Here is a 26,586-nt window from a genome sequence, read left to right as displayed (position 1 = left end):
TGGAAGGCTAGTGCGCTGTCGATTTACACCCCAACTTGCTGTGCACTAACTCTCCATATAGACAAGCCCTAGAACAAAGTCCCCCGTATCCTATTATCATGTCACTTTGAGACAAGATGAATACAAATTGGTGATACTTTAAAAAAAATCAGATTTTTAAATATTTAAATCCAGGTTTATTTTTAAAAAATAAACCTGTTTACACTGAAATTTCAAATTGACAATCTATGTTAAGGCCTAAATTTATTCTAATCTATTAAAATAAAATACAAAAACTATTAAATGGTACAAGTTTGCTGCCTAGTTTTTAAGAAAGTCAAACCCTGAACTGCTTGAAGTCACTGGCTAAGCACTTGAAAGAAGTGTGTTTGAAGTGCTAACAGCTTTTGACAGCAGTAGCCCTTTTTGCCAGTGCAAAGAGAATATTTCTCCATTTCAGTTTATTCATCTAATTCAGTTCAATGACTAGTTCATTCAATGTTAAGAAACCAATTGGGAGTTGAAAAAGCAAGGAATATTGTTTTCCTCTTGCAATCTATGAATAAAAAAGAAGGTGTGGGAGAGAGAGATCTACTAGTACTAAAATCAAGAAGGATATGGTGACCAGAAACAAGCCGTTCAATTAATTAACTATGGATAATACCTCCTTTGTTTAATAAAGCAGTTAGTTTTAAATGCAAAATGTGCTTTGACAAACTTTTTCTTATGTATCCAACACGTTTAAGGTAGTTTTATTTAGTAAAAAAAAAAGTGTTTATTTTTAATCAGATTTTAATTTCCATCTAATTAAAACTTGACACGGATCATAAATAAAAATTAATCATCTAGTAAGTAAAAGATGCATCATTCACCATTTTGTAACTGATAAAAAATAGAAAAACTAAGCATCTGAATAAATTAAGCTATATAATTGCTTCAGTAAATGTCTGTAGATATTGTATATCCTGCTGGTTACCAAAAAGAAGCAACAAATGTAACATAACGGCTACATTTAATTGCAGATAACATGTTTTAATGGTTACCAGTGACCATCTTTCTTTATGAAAATAACTGAAAAGTACAAATTGATTATTTGATCCGTTATCTTTCTAGGTACTGAAGTTAAACTGAAGGGTCTGAAATTTCCCAGGTTGTCTTTATTCCCCTTTGTATAGATTGGCACTATATTTGCCCTCTTCCAGTCCTCTCCCATCTTCCATGAGTTCTTGAAGATAATCATGAAATGGCTCAGAAATCTCCTCAGTCAGCTCCTTGAGTAATCTAAGATGTATTTCATCAGGCCCTGCTGACTTGAAGACATCTAACTTGTCTAAGTAATTTTTAACTTGTTCTTTCCCTATTTTAGCTTTAGCTCCTATCTCATTTTCACTGGTGTTGGTTATGTTACATGTCCAGTTGCTACTAACCTTTCTGGTAAAAACTGAAACAAAAAGGTCATTTAGTTTTAATATGGAGATATATCTATCTCATAAAACTGGAAGGGACCTTGAAAGGTCCTTGAGTCCAGTCCCCTGCCTTCACAGCAGGCCCATGTACTGTCCCTAAAAGATTTTTGCCCCACATCCCTAAATGGCCCCCTCAAGGATTGACCTCACAATCCTGAGTTTAGCAGGCCAATGCTCAAACCACTGAGCTATTCCTCCCCCTTTCTGCTGCTATTTCCACATTTTCTTTTATTGTCTTCCCCCCACCCCTCATCGAGTGGCCCTACTCTGTCCTTGGTCCTCCTCTTGCTTCTAATGTATTTGTAGAATGTTTTCTTGTTACTCTTCTATGTCTCTAGCTAGTTTAATCTTATTTTGTGCACTGGCCTTTCTAATTCTGTCCCTACATGCTTGAATTGTTTGTTTATATTCATCCTTTGTAATTTGACCTAGTTTCCAATTTTTGTAGGACTCTTTTTTGATTTTCAGATCATTGAAGATCTCCTGGTTAAGCCAGAGTGGCCTCTGCCCATACTTCCTATCTTTCCTACGCAGTGGGATAGTTTGCTCTTGTTCCCTTAATAGTATCTCTTTGAAAAACTGCCAATTTTATTGGGCCTTGTAATAGTCTCTTCCTGTTTGGAATCTTCCAGCTATTTCTTATGTTGAAAAATCATCATCAGTGAAGTCCATTGGTATGAAATGGAGAGCATTACACTATGCTAATGGAAGAGCAGGATGGGATTTTTGTCAATAATATGGCTTTTCTTTGGAAAATGCTGATTCATCTAAACCAAAACAGTTCACAGGAAGGAGTCCGTTTTGATAAATGTCTTCTTTCGAAAAAAAATTCCAAGTTGGCACAATGACCTGTTTTGATATTTTTAAAAGAAAATTTCTGAGTTTTAGTTCAAAATGACTTTGTTTCAAAATTTAAGCTTACTGTAGTTTTTAAAAGAGTTAAAATAAAAAAAAATTTTTTTGAAACTAAACTATTTGATAGATCCAAACTGATCGAATGATTGATTTTGTGATTGTTGGCTAACAAACATTTTCAAGATTTTGACTTTTCATTCTGAGTCAGGATGGGGAAAAAAATCTCAAAAGGTTTCCTAGGATGATAAAAGCATTTATCACCCAGCTCTAGTTAGCAGTACAATACTATATATTTCTTTCCCCTCATGTAGTATAGTTTAGTGTAACAAAGTATATCTACTCAACCTAAATGAACAGAAAATCAAAACTATTGCCACCTATCACAGTGGCTTGTGTGCTCATTCGCTCTACCTCTGTCCGTCTGTCAGAAAGGAGAAAATCACCCTAAAAATTCAGACTAAAAATAAGGTGCACATTTTTAACAGTGAGGGTAATTAGTCATTGGAACAATTTAAGGATGAGGTTGATTCTCCAGCACTTGAAGTCATTAAATCAAGACTGGAGCCCAGATCCTCAATGGTATTTAGGCACCTAACTCCTGATGATTTAAAAGGGAATTAGGTCCCTAACTACTTTTTAGGAGCTGGGCCTGGATGTACCTCTAAGGGTACATCAAGACTACCCACCAGATCGGTGGATAGCGATCGATTTATCGGGGATTGATATATCTAGACGTGATATATTGATCCCCGAACGCACTCCCGTCGACTCCGGAACTCCACCAGGGTGAGCAGCGGTAGCGGAGTTGACGAGGTGAGCCATGGCCGTCGATCCCGCACCATGAGGACGGGAGGTAAGTCAAAATAAGATACGTCGAATTCAACTACGCTATTCCTGTAGCTGAAGTTGTGTATCTTACATCAAACCCTCCCCCTGCTAACCCCGTGTAGACCAGACCTAAAAGATGTACTGTCATTTAAATAGAATGTGTGGTCTTGATGCAGAACTCATTGGGTGAAATTCTCTGGGCTGTGTAATGCAGGAGGTCAGACTAGATCATAACGGTCCCTTCTGGCCTTTAAATCTGTGTATCGATTTTTTTTTTAACAGTTTGTCTAAATTCAAACAGCCTTTGCAAAATAAACATACTTTCCCAGTAGAGTAAGTGGCCAGAAGAAATCAAGTACAATATCTTATTAATAAAAACAGTAGCGCTGTTTGTTACACGCCATATATTCTTGCCTGATTTCTTGCCATTCGTGGGTATTCCATAAATGTGCCATCAGAACATAACCTATTCTGCAACATGATTCATTGCCAGATTGACAGCCCCAGAGACTGAAAGGCCTTTATCAAACTGGTGTGGTTAGGGCTCTTGTCATGTCACCATGATTAACTCTGAGCTGAGGGAGCCCCCCCAACCCCCACCCCGATGGATGAGTCAGTTCTTGCCCTCGCTGCTGAGTCTTCCAGTAAAGATGTCAATTCCTCGAATGGTTTTTGTGATATGGGCATCTGCCAACTTGAAATTGGCTGGAGACCATCAACTGACTTCACAGAGGTCATTCAACAGCACTCAAAAGGAACCAGCTTCCAGTAGCTGTTGCTCATCTTGTTCAGTTGGTGACTTCAGACTCTAGGGCTATCCGTCTGGCTCCTTTCAATAGAGCTACCTTCCTTACCGAAAGAAACAAACTATTAAAGACTATAAAGTACTCCACATAAGTTGTGTAGGCACAGGCATTTAGAAGGAACGCTACTGGTGTTTAAACCCCCACTATGAGCAGCAAATAGCCTCCAGCCAGTTCCCAGTTCTCTTCTGGCTTTTTTTGAATTGAAAATCCCATTCTTTTTAAATATCTATTTTGCAAGCTGATCACCGACATGTGGGCTGAACAGCAGGTGATGTAAATCAGCATTACTCCATTGAAGTCAGTGGTTCAACACAGCTTGACACTAGTTGAAGCTCTGTTCTAAGGGTGAGGCCCCTGCCCAAGCTGTGGGGAGACCTGCGTTCAAGGCCCCGCTTTGCCGTTGGCGTTCTGTGCGACTGTGGAACAGTCAGTTAGTCTCTTTGTGCTTCATTTCCCCATCCAGCAAATGTAGAGAATAGCACTTCCCTGCCTCAGTGGGCTGTTGTGAGGATAAATGCATTAGATTGTGAGGTGCTCCGATGTGACAGCCATGGGCACTGGACAATGCAATTACAGATGGGGTGGCGCTCTGATGAAAATTCAAAGGCGTTTCAGCTGTGCTAGCCACTGTCAATTAAGTCAGTTATTCCAGCTGAAAAATAGCGATGCAGACACCACAAATGATGTATTTTGGGTGTGTTTGCTTAGCATTTGACCCTTTATATGCAATGTAGCTGCATACTAAAACGTTGCTTATTGTACAGGGGCTGAAACCATGTCCAGCATGCCAATCAGTTGATATTCTTTCATGTCTCTGTGTGGGTATGATATTGCAGACATTATTTTGTCAACAAGTGGAAGAAAATAAGTCCTTTAGAGAGCAGAAGGCACTGTTGACAAGCCTGAAGGGCTAAGAGTCTCATATAGAGTAAGACAGAAAATGATTGTGATGGTCAGACAACACATACGCCCATTCAGCGGGAAGCAAGCTCATAATATAGCCCTAAAACAAGGCCTGATGTTGCTTAAGACTTGCCACTCCAGGCCCATCACTACTTGTAAATGGATGCACCTGTGCTTTGCAATTCATATGCATTATTTACTAACCACGGGCTAGATTGTGACCCCCTAACTCAGCCTGGTGGGCACTTAGTCATACCAGGGGCCCATTGACGTCAATGGGCCAATAGGTGTGTGTAAACACGCCCTGGCGGGGAAAAAAATGTTCACAACTTATCCCTAAACTGACACGTTAGTCCTGTAAAACCAATGGTATCTGCATTTAGCAAGTAGTGGCATGGCCTCTGTCATTAACATGATTGCAGCTACAGCTGACCCAACAGTAGCATTTGTGATAAAGTATGTACATTGCTCTAGAGTAGCTAAACAGCTGTAATGCCTACGTTTATATAAAGAAAACATGCAGCGGGAGGTAAAGGATCGCATTGTTTTGGCTTATGTTTTTGTAGAGACAAACTCTGATTCCCTGTATCCTCATCATTAGTCATCAAAGCCCTGCATGTTTGTCTAATATGGCCATCTAGGTTGTATCGGTAAATCTTGTTTTCACTTCCACTCTCTGTCACTGATCTATCAGCCAAGCACATTTTTTGGCATCAGTCTGAAGCGTGAACTTATGGCTGACATGCTTTTCCTGCTTAAAAACCAAGTCTCCAGTCAACGTTCGTGAAAGATGCTGTCTTGACAGCACTGGTGAATGAGGCCTTCTGTGCAACCACTACTGTGCCCCGGCGGGATCAGCTCTTGACTAGAGCTTTCAGTCTCCTTGTCCTTTCACTCTGCGAATGCCAGCAATTAGTCCCAGTGATGGGGCGATTGTTTTGATGGTGATGATGTGACTGGTTTTGTTTGTCTTTTCATAGACTGATAGCCTAGCGCTGACTGTTTCTTTTGGCTGACCAAACGGCGGCCCATTCTTCTGCACGCTTCCAAAATGAGCATGACCCATTCTAGCCAATGCAAACCTTTGATTGTTTGTTGCTGTTGTCATTAGTTTAACTCTAGGTATTTGTTGATATCACAGATGCTGGGAGCTCAGTGCCGGCGCTATCAAATGGATTTACCAAGCACCGATATTAGCAGCCATCGGGGTAGGTTTTTTACATGCAATGTAGAGTAAATGGTTTATTGATCGTCTGGTTTTTTTTTTTTTTAAACGCTGTGGCTTTGCTGTAAGAGATACAGGTTCTGAAGTGAGAGTGGGGCCGGGGAGGGTGGCCTGAGGAGCAGGTTACCTTAGGCTTTAAACTAACCCGGGGGATCTGTCAGAAAAAGTGACTCAAGAAATGAAGTTGATCAAGGTGAAGCTTTCCCTAGCGATGGATAAATGAAGAGTCAGAGGTTAGACGCCGTTCAGATAAACACTCTAAATTTTGGGTCCTTTTCCTAATTATTGAACTCTCTCGAGTCTACAAAATTGGCTGGAACTTGCCTGCAAACAGATGTTCTGATGGAATTTCCAGTGCTTCCTGTCCAGGCCAGGAATAACATAAGAACAGCCTTTGCGTCAGGATTTAATCACTTCCTTTATTGGTCCCATCCAGAAGTGTAGCAAAGGGTGACAATGAAAAGCAATTTAAAAATAAAGTTAATCCAACATTTTGTTTTTGAACCTCAGGGGGATAGTTTAGGGCAATAGTTCTAATGGCTTCTTTTTTTTTAGTTCCAGACTGAGAACACTTTGTTTATGATAGCAGATAAAAATGGTCTTATTCAATGGTAGGCTAAGGGTTACCTTTTCAAAATCACTGAAGTCCCATTTTCAAAAGCGACATTGTTCCTTGGGAGAGTTAGTGGAAAGCTGGGGTGTAAATCTACAGCACACTAGTCTGCTGCGCTCAAAGGAGCTTTTGGTGTGCGGTAGCAAGGTCCACGCAGACACTTAGTGCATGCTGGGCTTGTGCACGTAGTTTCACACCCCGGTTTGCCACACCCTAGCTCTCAGTGTTGACAAGCCGTACGTCCCCATGGAAAGATCAATAGAACTTAGGTGCGTAAGCACCCAGGTCACTTTTGAAAATGGGACTTAGGTGCTTTCCAAAATGTTACCCTGAATCATTGTGTGTGAAAGGTGAAAGATTCACATTGCACACAGCCCTTCATGCATCCGAATATTTGCACACCTGCCCTACAGGGGGTACTCTTAGGTCTGGTCTACACTACATGGGGAGGGGTCGAACTAAGATACGCGACTTCGTAGCTGAAGTTGAACTACCTTAGTTCGACTGACTTACCCATCCAGACGCCGCGGGGTCGAACTCCGCGGCTCCAAGGTCGACTCCGCCACCGCCGTTCACGGTGGTGGAGTTCCGGAGTCGACCGGAGCGCGTGGGGAGTTCGAACTCCGAGAAGTCGAACTCTCCGCGTCGATCCGCGCAGTAAGTATGGACCTACCCTTAGAAATCAAAGCCTACCACCTAATATTGTAGTGAAAGAAACTCCAGAATGCAGCCCTGTTATCAAAGATCTACAGTAAGTGGCTGCTTTTATTCACCACACTAAAATTAATCTGTCGTACACCATTTCCTCATCCTTTGCTACAGTTTTGCAACCAAGGGAGGGGAGAGATGGGTCATTGGTGGTACCTCCCTATTCACTGGGTATACGTCTTCCTTGCCTTGCCAAGGAGGTACCAACCTCTCACAGCCGCATTCTCTGACCTGACCCTGCACCCCAAATCCCGGCCCTGCATGAAGGGAAAGCCTGGGGTGGGGGAGATGGGCAGGGAAAGAGCTGGAGAGCAAGCCTGAGCCTGCCCCACACTCACCTGGCAGCGGCAGCTTCTGTCCTGCTTTACTGAGCCACCCCACTGCTGTGACCTGGGGCACAGGGCTGCAGTACCATTCGTGATGACCAGCTGGGCCATATTTGAGTGAGCGGCGTTGTGACACGCACACAACTCTGTGTACCATGTTGTGATGCCTGGAGCAGGGACCCGGGCCCAGCCCTGTGTGTCAGGAGCCAACCCTGCCTTGTGAGTGCAGGGCAGGCTCCTTTTTTCAGTCCCGTGTGAAAAGGGGGCACATGTACATCTGAAGGCTGCCGGGGAGGAGTGGTCCTCTCCCCACACAAAAAAATGAGCTTTTCTCTCTTAAGTGTTGATGCCTCTCGCAATAAAGAGAAAAGCGCGTTTTAGTGTCGCAGGCAAGAGGCTTTTTGTTTAAGATAAATAAATTCTCTGCATTTTTGTTATAAATTGGCTATTATTTTAGGCAATGACAACTCATCCTTCACTAACTTACCGACATAATACCATACTACAGCGGCAGCTGTCACCACATTGCGCGGTGCAGGCAATAGCTTGACAGAAAAGCAGGAAAGGGAGGAAAGCCTTAATGGGCAGCACTGATGTTTCATAACCGATATTGGAAATGAAAGATCCTCTTTGTAGTTTCAATCCCAGTGCCCATTTTCTCGTCCTGAATTTTAGCTCTTTAACATTTCGTGTTAAAGGGAATGTCTGAAAAGCACAGCCTGGGGCAAGGAAGATCGGAAAGTGATGTGTGGCTCCAGGGGCCCAATCATGCTGCTCTTCCATGTGTGAAACCCTCATTAAAACTACCGCAAGCTTGGTATGAAGGTAGAGTCTTCAGAAGGGATAGTGCTAATGGGGCCATACTTTTGCTTTTGGAATTGTAGCGCTTGTATCCACAATGGCTCAAGTCCGTGGCAGCCTTGCCCAACCCAAGTACTGTATTGTGCACTAGTCTTTGTGACCGTAACTTGGCACGCAGATAATAAACATAATACTAATACGGCAGCTGGACCTGCCAAGTTTCATGCATCTCATGTGATTAATCTCATGTCTATATTTATATAAAATCAATACCTAATAAATATCATTCATGCGCTGTATATGGCCCAATTTTTGACACACGTGAAAATAATCACTTGAACAATTTATTCAAATACGGAAGTAAAAAAACTGTCATTTACCAATGCATAGGGAAAACAAGCCTCCATTATCCTACTAATTAATCTGGCCCATAAAATAAATATTATATTTATACAGAATGCATCTGTACACTCCCCTGACATAACTTTAAAATACATACAAAATTATTCCAAAAAAGAGCAGCAATGCAATCCAGTATAACTCACCATCAGCAATCCCAGCATATTAAAAACATAAATACCCTTTCCCCACCAATAATTCACTAAAGATTACTAGTATCAGAGGGGTAGCCATGTTAGTCTGGCTCTGTAAAAGCAGCAAAGAGTCCTGTGGCACCTTATAGACTAACAGACGTATCGGAGTATAAGCTTTCGTGGGTGAATACCCACTTCGTCAGATGCATAAAGATTACTACTGATCCTCCTGGCATGCTGCAAAGTTAGAGTTGGTTGGACAATTTATGGTGGGGGGGAGACACGGAGGAGGGCAGTGTCAAAAATGGCTTTTTAGAAAATTGGAAAACATTGTGACATTTTTTTCTCCCAAATGGTCCTGGTGTTTTGAACAACCATAGAAAACAAAAATATAGGGGTTTTATTTAAGTTTTTGAGATTTGATTTATCATTCTTCCTGTTGGCAACATGGGAAAGGGGGGGAAATGGGAGAAAGGAAAAATAAAAAAAATAAAAAACCCAAACGAAAAATGTTCTATAAAAATGTTAAAGAAAAAATTTGGAATGACCCAATCATTGTTCCTTTTCTACACCAGCAAAACAAATAACACCATGATATTTTCATGATCACTTTTTGATCATCTCAACTGATCAGATTTGGTCTGGTTTGGACCGTTGAGTTGGGATTGAATTCCAAAGCCACGAGGCCAGAGAACACTCAGCCAATAGCCCCTTCTTATTTATGCCAGAGTAGCTTTAACTTCAACACCTCTGCTGAGCTCATCTATATACTGTGCAGAGCTTGATGTGACACCTTAAAAACACATGAAAATTGGATTTTTTAAAGGGCTGCTGCATACTGAATTTTCATTGTGCATCAGCCTAACCTGTCAAAGATGCTTCTGTAACCAGGACATGCATCCTTACCCAGTTAATTTTGTTTGCTTCAGCAGAAGCAAAAAAAAACAAAAAACTTTGGAGAGCGTTTTCTTCTTCTGTTATATTTACATTTACATCCTCCTCTGTTTCGAGGCACACTTATTTCTGCTGCCTCGTCCTCATAAAAATTCACTATTAATGGCTGCAGCACTGCAGCTATAGCCAGAATCTCTTGTCTTAAGAGAGGTGTGGAAGCCAGTAAATAATTAACAAGGTTTTGAAGAGATCTTAATGAATGTTAGTTAGCATGAGTTAGGTTAACTGTGACCCTGGTGACGTGAGGAAGCAAGATAATGTAAGACAGAGTGAATTGTGTGAAAGTTATTACGACCTTGCAATATGCAGTCTTGCAGTCTTGTTTTTCTAGTGAGATAGCAGAAAAGCTTATGTATAAACAAAATGTATTTGTTGCTTTTTACTGTCTGTATTATTGCTAGAAATTGTCTGAAACAACGGTATAAAGGCTTGATGTAATTGTTTACCAGTTGAGAGACCTGTCCAGGACCCTGTGTCCTATGGCACTCTCTCCCTCCATGGTAATTACTGGAGAAATAATAAAGAATTTGATTTTGCTGCACCCAAACAAAAAGCGAGAACTGAGTTTTTCTTCGACAGAGGTATTGCAATAAATGATCAAATTTGTCCAGACATTAAAATCTACTTTTCAGAATCATCTGTGATTTAAAGCTTTTAGATGGCTCATTGTAATGTGCTTGAGTCTAGGTACTAGAGATGGCCCCTCGTTATTAGCCGCTTCTGCACTTGACACCAAGCTTTTTTACTGTGATCAAAATGAGACTTTGGTGGGTTTCCAGAGCTATGCCTTTTACTGGGCTCAAGACAGGTTTGTAGTAAACTCAGTGTTATGACAGGAGATCTGGATTCCAAGCCAGCTTGCTTCCCAAATGAGAATGAGCATGGCAGTTTCAACTTGATTGTCAGCATCACAGAACTGTGAGATTGAGACCCCAGGATAGTGGAAGAGGTTTGAAAGGTGAGGACTAGATGTATTGAGAGAATGTCTGGGGAATTCATAGAATATCAGGGTTGGAAGGGACCTCAGGAGGTCATCTAGTCCAACCCCCTGCTCAAAGCAGGGCCAATCCCCAGACAGGTTTTTTTACCCTGGTTCCCTAAATGGCCCCTTCAAGGACTGAGCTCACAGCCCTGGGTTTAGCAGCCCAATGCTCAAACCACTGCGCTATCCCTCCCCCTGCATGGTATATGCTAGTCCTGCATTTAGCAAGCTACTATCTCTCATGCCAAAATAGCAGTGAAAATGTGACGACACAGACCCCACTACCTACTCAGGATTCCAAGCAGCTTGTACAGGCCACGAAAGGGTCGGTGCCGCCACATCTTCCCTGCTGTTTTTAGATCCACTAGCTAGATTAAAGCTAGCACAGGTATGCCTACCTGCGCGGCAATTCCCCTTCAATGGTACTGTAGACATACTCTCAGTATTTGTACAGTACCTAGCATAATGGGGTGACAGTCTCAACTGGGGCCACTAAGCACTACTATAATACATAGAAAGAATATTACTAGTGCCCCATCCTATTACAGAACAAATTTTTATTATCAAACACACAGGTCAGGTCTCTAGAATAGAACACGGGGCTCCTTTTCAAGCCCAAGAGTAACAGTTTACACTGCTGTTTGCTCTCTGAGTACGAAAGCCACCCAGTTCTACACCGCAGACATTAGATTAGGTTTGTTGTCAAATGAGCCTGGAAATATTGCAGGAAAGCCAAGTAACAAACAAAGCAGCACAACAGCTGGGTGAGAGAAATGAAAACAAAGAGAGACGAAGCAGATTTTTTTTAAAGGCACACACCCAGGAAACCAAAAAGAGTAACATCCAAACCGACAAAGTCACCTTTTTCCTATTCCTTTTAGTGAGGATTGTGGGGCTGTTTGTGGGCTAATTTAAATAGGTGTAAAAGAGGAGTGACTCCACTAAAGTCAATGGAACCTGATTCGTGTTTACACTATGACCCCTCTTTATCTCTTTACATCTTTACATCTGAAGGGGATATAAATTCTCCTTTACACTGATGTAATAGTGTAAAAGGGGCTTAATTGTAAAGGAGCATCATGCCCAGTGACATAAAGCAGCACAGAACTTATGTAAATGAGATTGGAATCAGGTCAATTAGTCACAGATTTTTTAAAGGCCAGAAGGGATCATTGTGATAATTTAATCTGACCACCTGCAATCACAGGCCATAGAAGGTCAAAGAATTAATTCCTGCTTCACGTCCAATAGCTCTGCTTGCACTATCTGCTAGAAAAACGTGAGAGCTCGATTTAAAAAATTCTATTGCTGGAGGATGTGTCACATCCCTTGGTATGTTTATGAGCACTGGAGCGAGAGCCCCCTGCATACTGTTCTGTGTACTATTTAGAATTGCTGTAGAAATAAGGAATTGCCAGAAAATAGTGGGATAGGTGCTCTCTGTCAGCATACTCCACTTCACTGCAGTATTTGGAGTGTAATCAATACATTCTTTTGGTGTCAATTGGGATCTTTCACTGTGTTTCAAGGTGAAAGAGACAGTAATGTGCGTAATGGAAGTTACCAAGCTTAACACAGGGAGGGCTTCCTTTCTTCAAGCCCTGTTTCTACAGCCTCAGTAATATATGAATGAAATGTCTATGTTCATATATAATCCTGTCCAGTTCTTAACCTGATTCTTCTCTCATGCCACTGGTCTTGCTCCATTATTTTCAATGGAATAACTTCTGATTTAAACTGCAGGAGAATCAGGCTCAGGCCCTATGTGAACTGATGTCCTAAACTTAGCCTCTGAAGGACCTACAGGAACAAGGAATTCCAAAGCCTTTCACCAAGACCAGCTTGCCTCTAGATCCCAGATGTTATGCCCTTGTTTCAGAGGTCACAGCGGCAATAAAGGCCTGGTTCAAAGCCACCAAAGTGAATGGGAAAATGATCCCATTGACTAGCTGGGCTTTGGGGAGAAAGGGTCTGACAGTTAGTTCAGATTTGAAAGTTTCCTGGCAAATTTCTGTTTGATTCATGTGGATGAAAGTTCTCCATAAGGGACCCCAGGCCTTTTTCACTGCAGGTGCTTCCACTGGCAATATGCTTTTGTGACCAAGTGGGATTCCAATTAGTGATACAAAAGACCCATTATACTCTCAATTTCGTCCCTTTGGCAGCATAGTGTATGGTCCCCTGGCAGCGTACACACTAGAGTTTCAACCGACACTATGACCGTTTGATTATTTGTTTGTTCACAATCAACAGCCAATTCTGTGGGAGGGCTTAGCTGATGCGATAATGTGCACATGGAAGAGAAAATTCTTTCTATGCCTAATAAAGGCAGCAGGTGTACTCAGGATTTCTAAATGACACCACAGAAGTCTTGCCAACGCTGCACCTGAAATGGATGGTTTGCAAATGAAAGCCCTGCGTGTACATAAGTAACACTGGCAGTATGTACAAGGGAAACAATGCAAAATACACTGTGACAACAGGGCTACCTGTGATGCATAGAAAAATTACACTGGTGTGACGCCTAGAGCTTACTATGTCCAGTGCTCAAGCAATGCCAAAAAAAAATCTCTGGCAATTCGGCGGGACCTGTTTTAAGGTGCAGTATCTCCCAAACCTCCTGGGCTGGAAAGAAATGCCATATAGCTTTGGGTAGTTGGGATTCGTCCAATTTCATCAGCGCTGCTACTGCCAACTCCAGTAAACCTGGCCAGATTGAGGACATCAGCCCTTAAAAAAAAAAAAAACACATTATACCGATCTGGCTTTTGTGTCTGCTCAGATCCTGATGTGGTTTGAGCTTCTGCTAGGTTAAGCACAGCTGCAGTTAGGCCCAGAGTCACTGAACTGGCGGAACTGTGCTCAGTACAAGTGCACAGGGAGGTGATGGGCTAAGGCGGTATTAAGCCATCGTTGTAACTCCCTGATCAATGGTGGTCAATGGGCATTGGTCCTAGGGCTCAGCGTGACTTAAATATGGTGCCTATGGCCCCCGAAAGGTCCTCACGGCCACGGTCCCTTTTGCTAGGCTATTCCCCCTACACTAAACCCAAGAAGGGTTGACATAGGAGTGTCTATATCATCTCTCTGCCACTCAAGGACTCCTCCCTCCCTCTACCCAGATAGCCAGTGCACTTTGCACCTCTGGAGTAGCCGCCAGACCAATGAACCTGGACATAAAGCTTTTGGTAACGGAAAGCATGGGATCCCATCATTAACACCTCACTAATATCTAACTTTCATGGCTTAACCCATGTCAGAACTGGAGTGGTTTAATTTGGCACGGTTGACTTCAATGGAGCTGAAAATCTGGCCCACCCATGATAGCCAAGTGTAATATCTCACAACTAGCCAGGGCTAGGAACTTCAGAACCAGTAACTTTTCCAAGCAATATCCTGGACCAGTGACCAGAAATATATCATTTTATCCTTGCTGAAGTTTTCCTATGTGGCAAAACGTTCTTCATTGTTTTCGTGCCTATGCTACTGATGACATTCTTTTCAATTTCCAAAAATTTGCACATCTGCCTGCAAGATAGTTAACTGTGTTTGTGTCCCTGTAATACCTCTCTGTATTTTACAGCTGAACTTCATTCTGTTCCTGAATACCGTACGGGTTCTGGCAACCAAAATATGGGAGACAAATGCTGTTGGGTATGATACAAGGAAACAATACAGGTAAATTCCTGGACTGGATTTTGTTTAACAGCATGTTCAAGATTTTTCTGGTTAAAAGGGATGCTTTAAACAGTATGAATCACCTACAAGTCTCAATAAAAGGTGAAGCAGCCTTTGACACATAGCTTCTGAGAAATTTTGGGATTGATAGATTTTTTTGCTACATGCATCTGAAATATCCTGGTTTTGTAAATTCATCTTCTAGACTGTGTAGGCATGCAAATTAATCTTTCATGTGGGCATTTCTGAAAAATATTCATTCATTTATTCTAGGGCTGTCAAGCGATTAATTGCACTGTTAAACAATAATAGAATACCATTTATGTATATATTTTTGGATGTTTTCCACATTTTCAAATAGATTGATTTCAATTACAACAGAGTACAATGTGTACAGTGCTCACTTTTTAGTTCTTTTCTATTACAAATATTTGCACTGTAAAAAACAAAAGAAATAGTATATTTCAATTCACCTAATACAAGGCTTGTAGTGCAATCTCTTAATAATGAAAGATGAACTTACAAATGTAGAGTTATTTACAAAAAATAACTGCATTCAAAAATAAAACAATGTAAAACTTTAAAACCTACAAGTCCACTCAGTCCTACATCAGCTAATCGCTCAGACAAACAAGTTTGGTTACAATTTGCAGGAGATACTGCTGTCCACATCTTGTTTACAATGTCACCTGAAAGTGAGAACAGGTGTTCACACAGCACTGTTGTAGCCAGCTGTGACAGGTTTGTTCACAGAGATCCCCTTTGGGACTGTCACCTGACGTGCTGGAATTACCTCTGAGCCCATTTTCCCTGCCAGCTTGGGACTCCAGAACCCTGCCTTGTTGAGCCAGACATGCTAGTCTGCTGCAACACAGAACCAGGTCTGGTCCACACCCCCAAAGCTGCAGACTTTAACTGCTCAGAAAGTCACCTATATCTAGCACCCTGACACCTAGCTCCCAATGGGATCCAAACCCCAAATAAATCCATTTTATTCTGTATAAAGCTTATACAGGTAAACTCATAAATTATCCACCCTCTATAACACTGATAGAGAGATATGCATAGCTGTTTGCTCCTCCAGCTATTAATCACTTACTCTGGGTTTACTAATAAACAAAAGTGATTTTATTAAGTATAAAACATAGGATTTAAGTGGTTCTGAGTAATAACAGACAGAGCAAAGTAAGTCACCAAGCAAAATAAAGCAAAAACACACAAGTCTAAGCCTAATACATTAGGAAACTGATTACAGGTAAAATCTCACCCTCAGAGATGTTCCAATAAGCTTCTTTCACAGGCTAGATTCCTTCCTAGTCTGAGCCCAATCCTTTCCGCTGGTATAGTCATTGTTAGTTCCAGCAGACATCTTAGGTGGAAAGCAGGGGTGTTCTCATGACTGGCCGCCCCCTTTGTTCTGTTCCATCCCCTTTTATAGCTTTGGCACCAGGCAGGAATCTTGTCTCTCTGGGTCCCCACCCCTCCTCCTAAAAGGAAAAGCACCAGGTTTAAGATGGATTACAGTATCATGTGATATGTTCACATGTCCTGTGAGACCCCAGCCTCCATTCTTCCAGGGCTGGTCTGTACATACAGGAAGGTTTGCAGGTAAATAAACCATCTACAACCAATTGTCCTAGTCAGTGGGAGCCATCAAGATTCTAAACCACCATTAATGGCCCACACTTTGCATAATTACAATAGGACCATAGAGTTATACTTCATCTTTCTAGCTTCAGATACAAGAATGATACATGCATACAAATAGGAAGAATATATTCAGTAGATAATAAGCTGTGTAATGGTAACTTACAAGAGATCTTTTGCATAAGGCATATTCCAGTTACATCATATTCATACTCATAAGTGCATTTCCATAAAACATTATGGAGTGCAACGTCACACCAGCATCGCAAGATATTTATGTGCCAGATGTGCTAAAGATACACTTCAGCCACCATTCCAGGAGACATGCATTCATGCTTATGACGGATTCTGCCTGATAACAATCCAAAGCAGAGCGGACTGACGCATATTCATTTTCATCATCTGAGTCAGATGCCACCAGCAGAAGGTTGATTTTCTTTTTTGGTGGTTGGGGTTCTGCACTTTCCACATCAGAGTGTTCCTCTTTTAAGTTATACGAAAGCATTATCCACACCTCGTCCCTCTCCGATTTTGGAAGGTACTTCTGATTCTTAAACCTTAGGTCGAGAGCTGTGTCTATTCGTAGAAATCTCATATTGGTACCTTCTTTGTGTTTTGTCGAATCTGCTGTGAAAGTGTTCTTAAAACAAACGTGCAGGGTCATCATCCAAGACTGCTATAACATGAAATATATGACAGAATGTAGGTAAAACAAAGCAGGAGTCATACAATTCTCCCCCAAGGAGTTCAGTCGCAAATTTAATTAACACATTCTTTTTTTAACAAGCATCATCAGCATGGAAGCATGTCTCTGGAATGGTGGCCAAAGCATGAATGTTTAGCATATCTGGCATGTAAATATCTTGCAATGCTGGCTACAAAAGTGCCATGCGAACACCTGTCCTCACTTTCAGGTGACATTGTAAATAAGAAGCAGTCAGCAGTATCTCCTGTAAATGTAAACAAACTTGTTTGTCTTAGCAATTGGCTGAACAAGAAGCAGGACTGAGTGGATTTGTAGGCTGTAAAGTTTTACGTTGTTTTCTTTTTGACTGCAGTTATGTAATAAAAAAAAATCTACATTCGTAAGTTACACTTTAAGGATAGAGAGATTGCACTACAGTACTTGTATGAGGTGAATTGAAAAATACTATTTCTTTTGTTTATCATTTTTACAGTGCAAATATTTGTAATAAAAAATAATATAAAGTGAGTACTGTACACTTTGTATTCTGTGTTGTAATAGAAATCAATATATTTGAAAATGTAGAAAAACATCCAAAAATATTTAATACATGTCAGTTGGTATTCTATTTTAACAGTGCGATTAATCGTGATTAATTTTTTTAATCGCAGTTAATTGTTTTGAGTTAATCGCATGAGTTAACTGCGATTAATCAACAGTACTAATTTATTCATTAATCTAGATCTATCCAGCAGAGGCTACAACTCTAGCACACCTAACCATAATGAAATATAATTTAAAATCACACACACACACAAATGCTTATAGAACTCTTATAGAGGTGTACTCTCAAAAATCCCCTCTTACCCTTATAACCACCATCACCACTTGGGACCCAAGTCAACCCATTGATCTACCAAACTCCTGAGAAAACAGATGGGTCTTGCAGGGTAACAACTCTGAGGCTGGTGAATCAAGGGGAGGGAGTGCATTCCAAACTGAGCACCCAACGTGGAGAATGTCCTGCAAGCAGATGTCTACCTTTAACTCAAGCAAGGTCAAGCATCTCTACAAGGTGCGAGGTGGTGTCTCGCTTAACCAGCTCCCAAACCAATGAAGGACTGTTGTGCTGTTTGGAGTGGTTCACAACAGTGAGTGCCAATCTCAGGGCAGATGGTCAAAAATTAGATTTCACCAACCTGGTAACAAATGTGAACTCCCGAAGCACGATACCAGTCTTACCATGAAGTCACAGACAGTCCCCTTGGGCATTCCACTCTATCTTGCCAGCCAGGTAAGCTGGACTCCATGATAGTTGGTTGCCACATAAACCAAAGATCACAAAAGATTCATGTTGTTTCCAGTCCCAAGAGACCAGATCTCACACCAAAGACAATGCTTGTAGCCAATCCTGTAATAAACTAACTTCGGATTTGTTAACTAAGAAAAGGAGTGAGAGAATTATTTACAGGTAAAGCAGGCAAGTATATATATTCCAATGAGTTACAGTCTATGGTTCCAAAAGATGATAGAGTTGTAGTAATCTGTCAGCACTGAATGTCTTATAGGGCTAACCTAGGTTGACCCTAGAGATCTCTGCTTCTGCTTCATGGTTCCTGAAAAAGTTCAAACAGAAAAATAAATGCAAAATTTTTCTTGTTCTCTATCTTTATTTCCTTCTTCCAGAATTCAAGCTGCTGGGATGAGCCCTTTTGCACATAGCCTCTTCATGGGTGTGCAGGGGGAATTAACAATGTCTTTGTATTGTGGTATCCACAATGGCCCATTGAGTTTTGATAGCCTTCTCAATGAGCAGGAGACAAGCCCTTTCAGTCAGGTTGACAGTTTCAGGGCAAACATTTTGTACAGTTATTACAGCAAAAACTAAAATACTACCTTATAGCATGTGATAAAAATATTACAAGTGAGATTAATGCATGCAGCAGCTTACAAGCATGTCATAAAGTCTAAACACTAAGCACATTGTTATCTGCCTAGTGTCCATCTTCACCATACTAACACCCAGATGAAACAGACCCGTTTCCAGCAATGAATTTGTCAGTGCTCAGCTGAGTCCTAAAGCCTTGGCAAGAGCTGGCACCTGGCCTGCCAGTGTCACAAGAACATTATAATTATAACCAATAATATAATTAAAGCTCCAGCTGGAACAAACAGGCAGTCAGTTCAGACTCTGGTGTAATGTATTCTCTCCATGATGCTCTGCTTAACAAGTAGTCGGCCACATACTGCACTAGCTTCAGCTTCCAGTTGGTCGCTGTGTGTAGAATCCTGTAGAGTGAATTACAATAGAGTATTCCAAAAGCCTGGTCTATACTGGGGGGTGGGGTCGATGTAAGATACGCAACTTCAGCTATGGGAATAGCATAGCTAAAGTCGACGTATCTTATTTCGACTTACCTCCCGTCCTCACGGTGCGGGATTGATGGTTGCGGCTCCCCCGTCAACTCCGCTACCGCCACTCGCCGTGGTGGAGTTCCGGAGTCGACGGGAGAGCATTCGGGGATCGATATATCGCGTCTAGATGAGACGTGATATATCAATCCCCGATAAATCGATTGCTACCCGCCGATCCAGCAGGTAGTCTAGAAGTACCCTAAGGTGACAAAAGTGTAGATGAATGTGCAAAGGCCTGCATCAGAAAAGAAAGGTTACATCTTCCTTCTCACTGCCTGCCAATGGGAAAAACACTCGTGGCTGTCACAGTTACTCGAGCAGCCGGCTAGGTAGTGGCACACTGAAGTTGCAAAGCTGTATTGAAAGGGTGGTGCTAACGAGGGGAGCACCTCCCCCATTTTCTGGAAGCATTTGAAACTGATCCCTGCTGGTACACCCTGGGGTGCAAAAGGAGAGAGGGTGGGGTGAGGTGGTTGTGAGACCATGCTCCCAGCCTCCACCACATTGAGCAGTGGAGCCAGCCAGCCGTGCAAGGGATATAGCAGTAGGTACACTTCCACTGGACCTTTTGGAGCTGCAATGCTTCACAGTTCCCTCACTGAGGTGTTGCAGCTACAAGCCACACCCTATTGAAGAGTTTTTGCTACAAGCCACAGTAGAGCCCTTAATTTGTAGTGTTTTCTTAGACATGCCCATTTCCTTTTAACTGAACCCTCTCTAGGCGCACGAGCTTGTTGGCATTTCACACAAGAAAAAAGAGCTTTTGCTTTTTCAAGAGGAAGTGTAAAAGCTCTCACAGGTCTAATGTAATAGAAAAGTATTTGTGTACAACAGTGCACTAGTAACGCTAATTCAGGTAGTAAGTACCTGCTGAGGGAGTAATGGCTGCAGTACAAATCACCCTTGTTGGGGTACGTTTGGGGACAGAATCAAGTGGGACTTGATGTTTTATGCTGGATTGAGGAAATGTAATTATCCCATATTGCCACTGGGACTTCTTTTATGCTGGAAAATGATTAGCTAAAAACAAAATAGGAAGTCATTACTCTGTAGGAGGTTGAAAAGACAACAAATTTATGGAATCTTAATGAGTCTACATGATCTCCTCACTGCAATCCACTCTCATTCCTGTATTTTTTGTAACTCTCTTACAGGAAGCTAGCGAAGTCCACCTTGGTTCTGATTCTGGTCTTCGGGGTGCATTATATTGTCTTTGTGTGCCTACCGCACACGTTCACCGGGCTGGGATGGCAGATCCGCATGCACTGTGAACTCTTCTTCAACTCTTTCCAGGTGCGAGATATATTATCTGGTTTGTTCTTTGTCCTTCTCATCTCTTACCCCTTCTCTCTGGTTCTCTGCTGATCCTTGACACTATGTAACAGTGTAATTCTGACGCCAAAGGCAAATCACATTTTTATGGAGCTCTAGGTTTAGGAACGCAATGACTGACAGGGTTGGTCATTGCGTTCCTAAACCTAGTAGCAGCTGGGAGCTCTGGGGGTTCATTCCACACTAGAGAAAATACAACAGTACTCCTGCTTCTCTGTGTGCTATTTACCACAGGAAGGATTGTGATGACTATATCGTGAGAGTGTTTTCTCTGGTGGCGTATTATTAGCTTTTGTGATAAAATAGATGTCTTTTTGTTTCCTAGTTAGGAAAGTTCTGCTTCAGGGATGAAGATCCGAGTTTAATTTACTTTTCTACAATATGGATTCAATTACTATGCCAACTGGATGCAAATAACCACAAGATTATGTAGACTCAAGAAATATCAGAGAAAACAGACACTGCAGACGTGAATCTGAAGATATTAGAGAGCAGAGCTAATTGGTTGGAAATTGTCCATCGGAATAATTTTCCAATAGAAAATGCCATTTTCATCTCACAAAACATTTCACTTTTTTTTACTTTCCATCCTGATTTGGGACCAATTTTTTTTCCCCCCAAAAAATGTTAAATATTTCATGGGAAGGGATTTCCATTTTCCAGCCAGTTGTACTAGAGAGAGTATCTATCTTCCAGCTCCTCATCTTCTCTCTCCAGAGATTGTGATAACAACAGATAAAACTCTGCTGAGTGTAGCTAAAATAACATGGAAACAGGAATGAACTTGGAAGACTTTGAGAAATGATAAACTTCATTAATATGTTTAACATGAGTTAGATCTGCTAAAATTTAGCTGGAAGAAGACTTACATTTGACATGGTTCTTCACATGACAGTTATCTCTTAATGATTTCTGCTTCCTTATCCTTCAGGGTTTCTTCGTCTCTATCATCTATTGTTACTGCAACGGAGAGGTAAGTTTAAAGCACAGATCGGATGAGGCTCCTAACCAAAATCGCTGAGTGACAGAAAGGGAGATTTTCTACAGAATATAATAAGAGGGTGGTTGCAAGTTAGCTGTTTGTGCTACAGCTGCTGAGCAACTCTTAAAGGGATAGGGTCACGCAGTTGGGTCCCTAAATTGTTATGAATTATAAAATAAACAAAATGGAAACAATTTTTGTCTGGATTTGAACAGGCCCCTGTATTATTTGCATCATGGTAGGAAACTGACTTCAGCAACCCCTTACGCTGATGGTCCCTTCTGGCTTTATAATCTGAATCTATGATTACAATAGGACGGCTCCTGGAGAAAGGAACTGTACAACTTGAGAAAGTGAATTAGAATCTGGCTGATAGTTGATGACATTTGTTTGGGCATTTGGGATTTTTCTTAAGGGTTAATACGTGATTTTTAACCTGATTTTGCACAGCTGGAGGAGCTTCATACCATGTGAATTTTCAAGATTGTGCTTTAAGGGGAAGATGATTAAAGGCTTCCTTTAGCTGTTGACTCCTTCCCCTTACAATTTATGTCTTAGATCTGTTGTTGATCGATTTTGTTTTTCCCTCTGATAGGTTCAGACTGAGATCAAGAAGACTTGGACTAGATGGAACCTGGCTATTGACTGGAAAAGGACGACTCCATGTGGCAATTACAGATATGGCTCCGTCCTCACCAACATGACCCACAGCACCAGCAGCCAGTCTCAGATGGTGACCAGCTCCCGCATGGTTCTGATTTCCAGCAAAGTCTGCAGAAATGCCAGTAGGCAAAATGAGGCACACATGAATTTGCCTGGGTATGTTAGGAGCAACTCTGAACAGGACTGTGTGCACCACTGGGTTCATGAGGAGGCCAATGAAGATGAAGAGAAGCAGGTGGATGATATATCGCTCAAGGAGTCACTTAGACCGCAGGGTAGTAGCACAGACCCTGAGGGGAACAGGGTAGAAATGGAGGAGGCTCTGTGAAGAGTCATGGACATCCATGGGTATGTCCAATCTAAAACGGGTTGAATCCTCTCATGATGCCAACAGCTACTAGTATCCATATACTGCCTTGAGCCAATCTCAGTGAAGATCTTGGTCAATGATGAAGCTTAATTTACAAGGACTCCAGACCTACATAATGCGGCTGACTACGCAAAATGGTTTCTATGCCACAAATGTCAAAGGCACAAAAAAAGTGAATTTTTAGCACTTACACTACCTGCATTACACTTAAAACTCTGTACAGCAGACACATCTTAGATGTTTTCTGCACATGCTCTTCTGAAGGCATGTGAAAGGTGACTCCTCCATTTGTACACCTGAAAGGAAAAGAGGAATGGATATCAGAAGGTTTACAGTATATGCATTTGAATGGATTCTCTGGACTCCAAAATGTCTTTGCTGTGAATCACAGGGCTAGGAAAAACTTTAAAAGGGTTTTCATCCAGTACCTTGTGAACTTTGATCTCAACGTGGAATGTTTCAAATCATTGTTTTTAAACAGAGATGCTACTTAGGTTTGATTATTTATACTATTGCTTTAGCTTGTTTTACGGAAACATCCAAACCAAAACCTCATGTAGTATGTGACCTAAATTCTCTAACAAGATAGCCCCTGCTGCATGCACTGAGTTCTGCAATGATTTGGGAATTAAGTGGCAATACTAACTGAATATGAAATCATTTGAAAACCTTCCAGGTAAGTGAAATAATTCTAAAAAGAGCACCAGAAAATTTAAATATAATTAGTGCCCTGTAGTGGAGGAATGTCTCCTGCTCTATGTCGACCCCTGAAAGACTTTGATGTTGGACAGTGAATGAATTTGTGCCCACTGAATCTCCATTAAACATCAGAAGAAGCCGTGATTGGGTTAATACAGGCCTGAGCTACTTCAGCCAGCTTTAGTACTGTGTCAAAAGTACTTTCATTAAACACATCAAGGTCTTTGCCAGATACTTACTTCCTGTTGGCCAACTTTGGTGCAAAGATCCTTGCGCTGAGATCAAATTCTTCCACTGGCACACAATCCCACTCCATTCTTCCATGGATTTCCAAGTAGTGGAGTTCCTCTCCAGGGGGGATTGGATGCATAAGATGGCAGCTGCCTACACCACGTCTCTCCACAGCCCCTCTAAGCGCACCCCTCTGGCATGCTTCTGCTTTCCAGGCACTTTTTCATTGCTTCAGCTCAAATGTGGTGGTGGACATGGTATAACATTATCTGATAGAATAGCTAAGGAGCTCCTGCATGCCTCACCATGATGGCCCAGGTAGAGGGAACTCAGCAGAGAACCCTTAAATGGACATGCAGTGGCTCTCATCATGGTGGGACAGTGCTGCAGTCCGTGCCTCAGTCTCGACTCTTAGAAAGATTTCACTCTTGCTCTGCTCTGTCATAACAAGGGCAACTGTGAAGGGGAAAGCCAAGGAAATGCACTGAATTCCTCCCGTGTGGGAAAAACGCACACCACGGCCCAGGGGTGAAGATGGCAGCAAAAGGGCCATTTTTGTAGGTGCTGCTGTGTAAGCTGAACCACTTGAGGAGGGGTGGAAGGTGCAGTATGCAGCCATTCGCATCTCCACATATTTCATCATCGGTATTGAGAATTACCAGAGTGTGCTGTAAAACATTGAAATGTTTTTTAAATGACTGAACTTGGGGGAAAGGGGTGAAAATAGTTTTAAAATGTCACCTGGGTGTAAATTGAGCCAAAAAGACTGAGATAACTAACAAACCAATGATCTGTTTGGTGTACATTTGAAACTTACCATGAACGGCAGCACATTTCTTCCTACAAGGCATGAAAATAAGAATAAGCCATGGTGATGCCAAGTACGCTCTCTGTGAACTGCATGATTTCCCACAAAAGTTCCAGATCCCACAGCAACTTGGTTTATCCCAGCTGGATTTGACATAGGCTAAGTTCTATCATGTCTGAATGAAACATCTGAGGGCTGATGCTGTGAAGTGCTAACTGATGTCAGACGTCAATTGTGCTGTTTCGTTTGCTGATATTAAAGATGATGTTGTTGGGTAGCTATTGTTCAGTGGCACATGAGAGGCATTGGGGGGGAGGGATAGCTCAGTGGTTTGAGCATTGGCCTGCTAAACCCAGGGTTATGAGCTGAATCTTTGAGGGGCCCATTTAGGGAACTGGGGTAAAAATCTGTCTGGAGATTGGTCCTGCTTTGAACAGGCAGTTGGACTAGATGACCTTCTGAGGTCCCTTCCAACCCTAATCTTCTATGATTAAAAAAAATCTCCTTTTTCAGCTTTTCAGTTGTGCTTAAAACTTATGCCTGGCACTTGTGCTTCTCATTTATTTCTGCCTCTGTGACCTATCAAATCTCTCTCAGAGACGCTCATTCATTCCAGTGATCTTTTTCCTACCCAGGTATTCTCTGTGGTTATAAGCTCAAATTTCCCTCACTGAACCTATTAACTAGCCGGTAAACCTTATAGTCAGGGGAATAGACAAGATGGCAAGAGAGTTCTTTCTCATCTCCCCCCTCTCCGATATTACTCATGATATGGACTAATTCTGAAGTCCTTTTACTGTCACCTAAAGCATTCTATACATCCCTATACCAGAAATGTCCTATGCAGTAGTGACAGCTCACATGAGTACAAATTTCACAAAAGCAAGTCATCCTTTTGCTAAGGAGTTCTCGGTCCACCTCTTCCTGTTGTCATTTTGCAGTCATTTATTGTATGGTGAAAAAGACGTTCTCTGTGGGACTCATCCAAAGTTTAATGACTTTAATGGCAAGATTTCCATTGGCTTCAAAATGAGCTTTGGATCAGGCACGTATCCTGTCGTCGCTACTATAGGTCTGACTATAGCCTGAGACACTTTTCAGGTGATTTCTTGTTAAATCATTTGTTCCACCCTCTCTTTGTGCAGAGCTGTTTATCTCTGACCCAAGGTGACATTGACTGGGAGCATGTATACAGCTGCTGTTCCTAAGCAAGAATTCCCTATGTGGGAAACTGTACCTTTCCTTATCCATTTTCTGGAGGAAATATTTTTTTCCATTTCTGCGAATAAGTGCAGCTTGCTATAGTGAACAAAGCAACTAAACTCTGCCTCTGGGCAAAATTATTTAAATCCGGAATGTCCACAGCAAACATTTGTGCAGTCAAGGGAGTTTCTTGCCTGCAATAAGTGTCATTAGCATTTGTTTCCATTTATTAATTATTATTTTACAGTCAACAAGAGACTGAAAATGCTTTGTGTGTTCATGAACTTCAGTGCTGATCATCTCTCAGAAGCACACCCACGACTGAATATCAACCCACTTCCGAAATCTCTTTCAGCAGTGCTGGAACACTCTGTTCCTGATCAGAAGATTATCAACAAATCTTCCCTTTTCTAATGAAACAACATTGCCTCTTTTGTGGTAACGGACTTATGCATCGTCTAGTCAACACAACGAGATTGCCTCCCTGAGCTTCAGTTTACTGACACAAGACATGGTTCTGGTATGCACGTTGATTACAGTTGGTTGGGAATTTTTTTGACAAAAGCAGTTGTTCACTGAAAAAATGCTGATTCTTTGCAACCAAATCTTGTCATGGCAAAGGGTCCATTTAGGCAAATTTCTTGACTTGAAAAATGTTTGGAAAAGGTTTTGAAATGGTTGAAACGTGCTGTTTTGACATTTTCGCAACAATAAATGCTGGTTTCCCAGTTCAAAATTACTTTTTTCCTTCCCCTCTCTCCCTCCTCCCCCCCAAATTTAAGCTACCTAGAGTTTTAAAAAAATAAAAAATGTCAAATGGCAATTTGCCCTGTGAACTCCACCTGGGATCCGAAACAATCAAGCTGTTTTTCTCTACCTGCAGGGCCAGCCTCA

At 41.7% G+C, this 26,586-nt stretch overlaps 1 protein-coding gene across 3 annotated transcripts in view; it reads left to right on the top strand.

Moving 5' to 3' along the window:
- The window catches only part of PTH2R (parathyroid hormone 2 receptor), a 104,593-nt gene extending 78,120 nt beyond the window's left edge, over positions 1–26,473 (top strand). For all 3 annotated transcript variants that reach the window (XM_045031743.1, XM_045031742.1, XM_045031741.1), the window contains exons 9-13: positions 5,979–6,045; positions 14,563–14,657; positions 20,559–20,697; positions 21,668–21,709; positions 22,314–26,473. In XM_045031743.1, coding sequence (XP_044887678.1) covers positions 5,979–6,045; positions 14,563–14,657; positions 20,559–20,697; positions 21,668–21,709; positions 22,314–22,709 — 739 coding nt within the window. In that variant the 3' untranslated portion in view covers positions 22,710–26,473. The remainder of the gene's footprint in view (positions 1–5,978; positions 6,046–14,562; positions 14,658–20,558; positions 20,698–21,667; positions 21,710–22,313) is intronic.
- Positions 26,474–26,586: the final 113 nt, after the last annotated feature.

The sequence above is a fragment of the Mauremys mutica genome, chromosome 10 (genome assembly GCF_020497125.1).
Source record: "Mauremys mutica isolate MM-2020 ecotype Southern chromosome 10, ASM2049712v1, whole genome shotgun sequence".
Lineage (NCBI taxonomy): Eukaryota > Metazoa > Chordata > Testudines > Geoemydidae > Mauremys > Mauremys mutica.
This window is presented reverse-complemented; position numbering and strand designations above follow the sequence as displayed.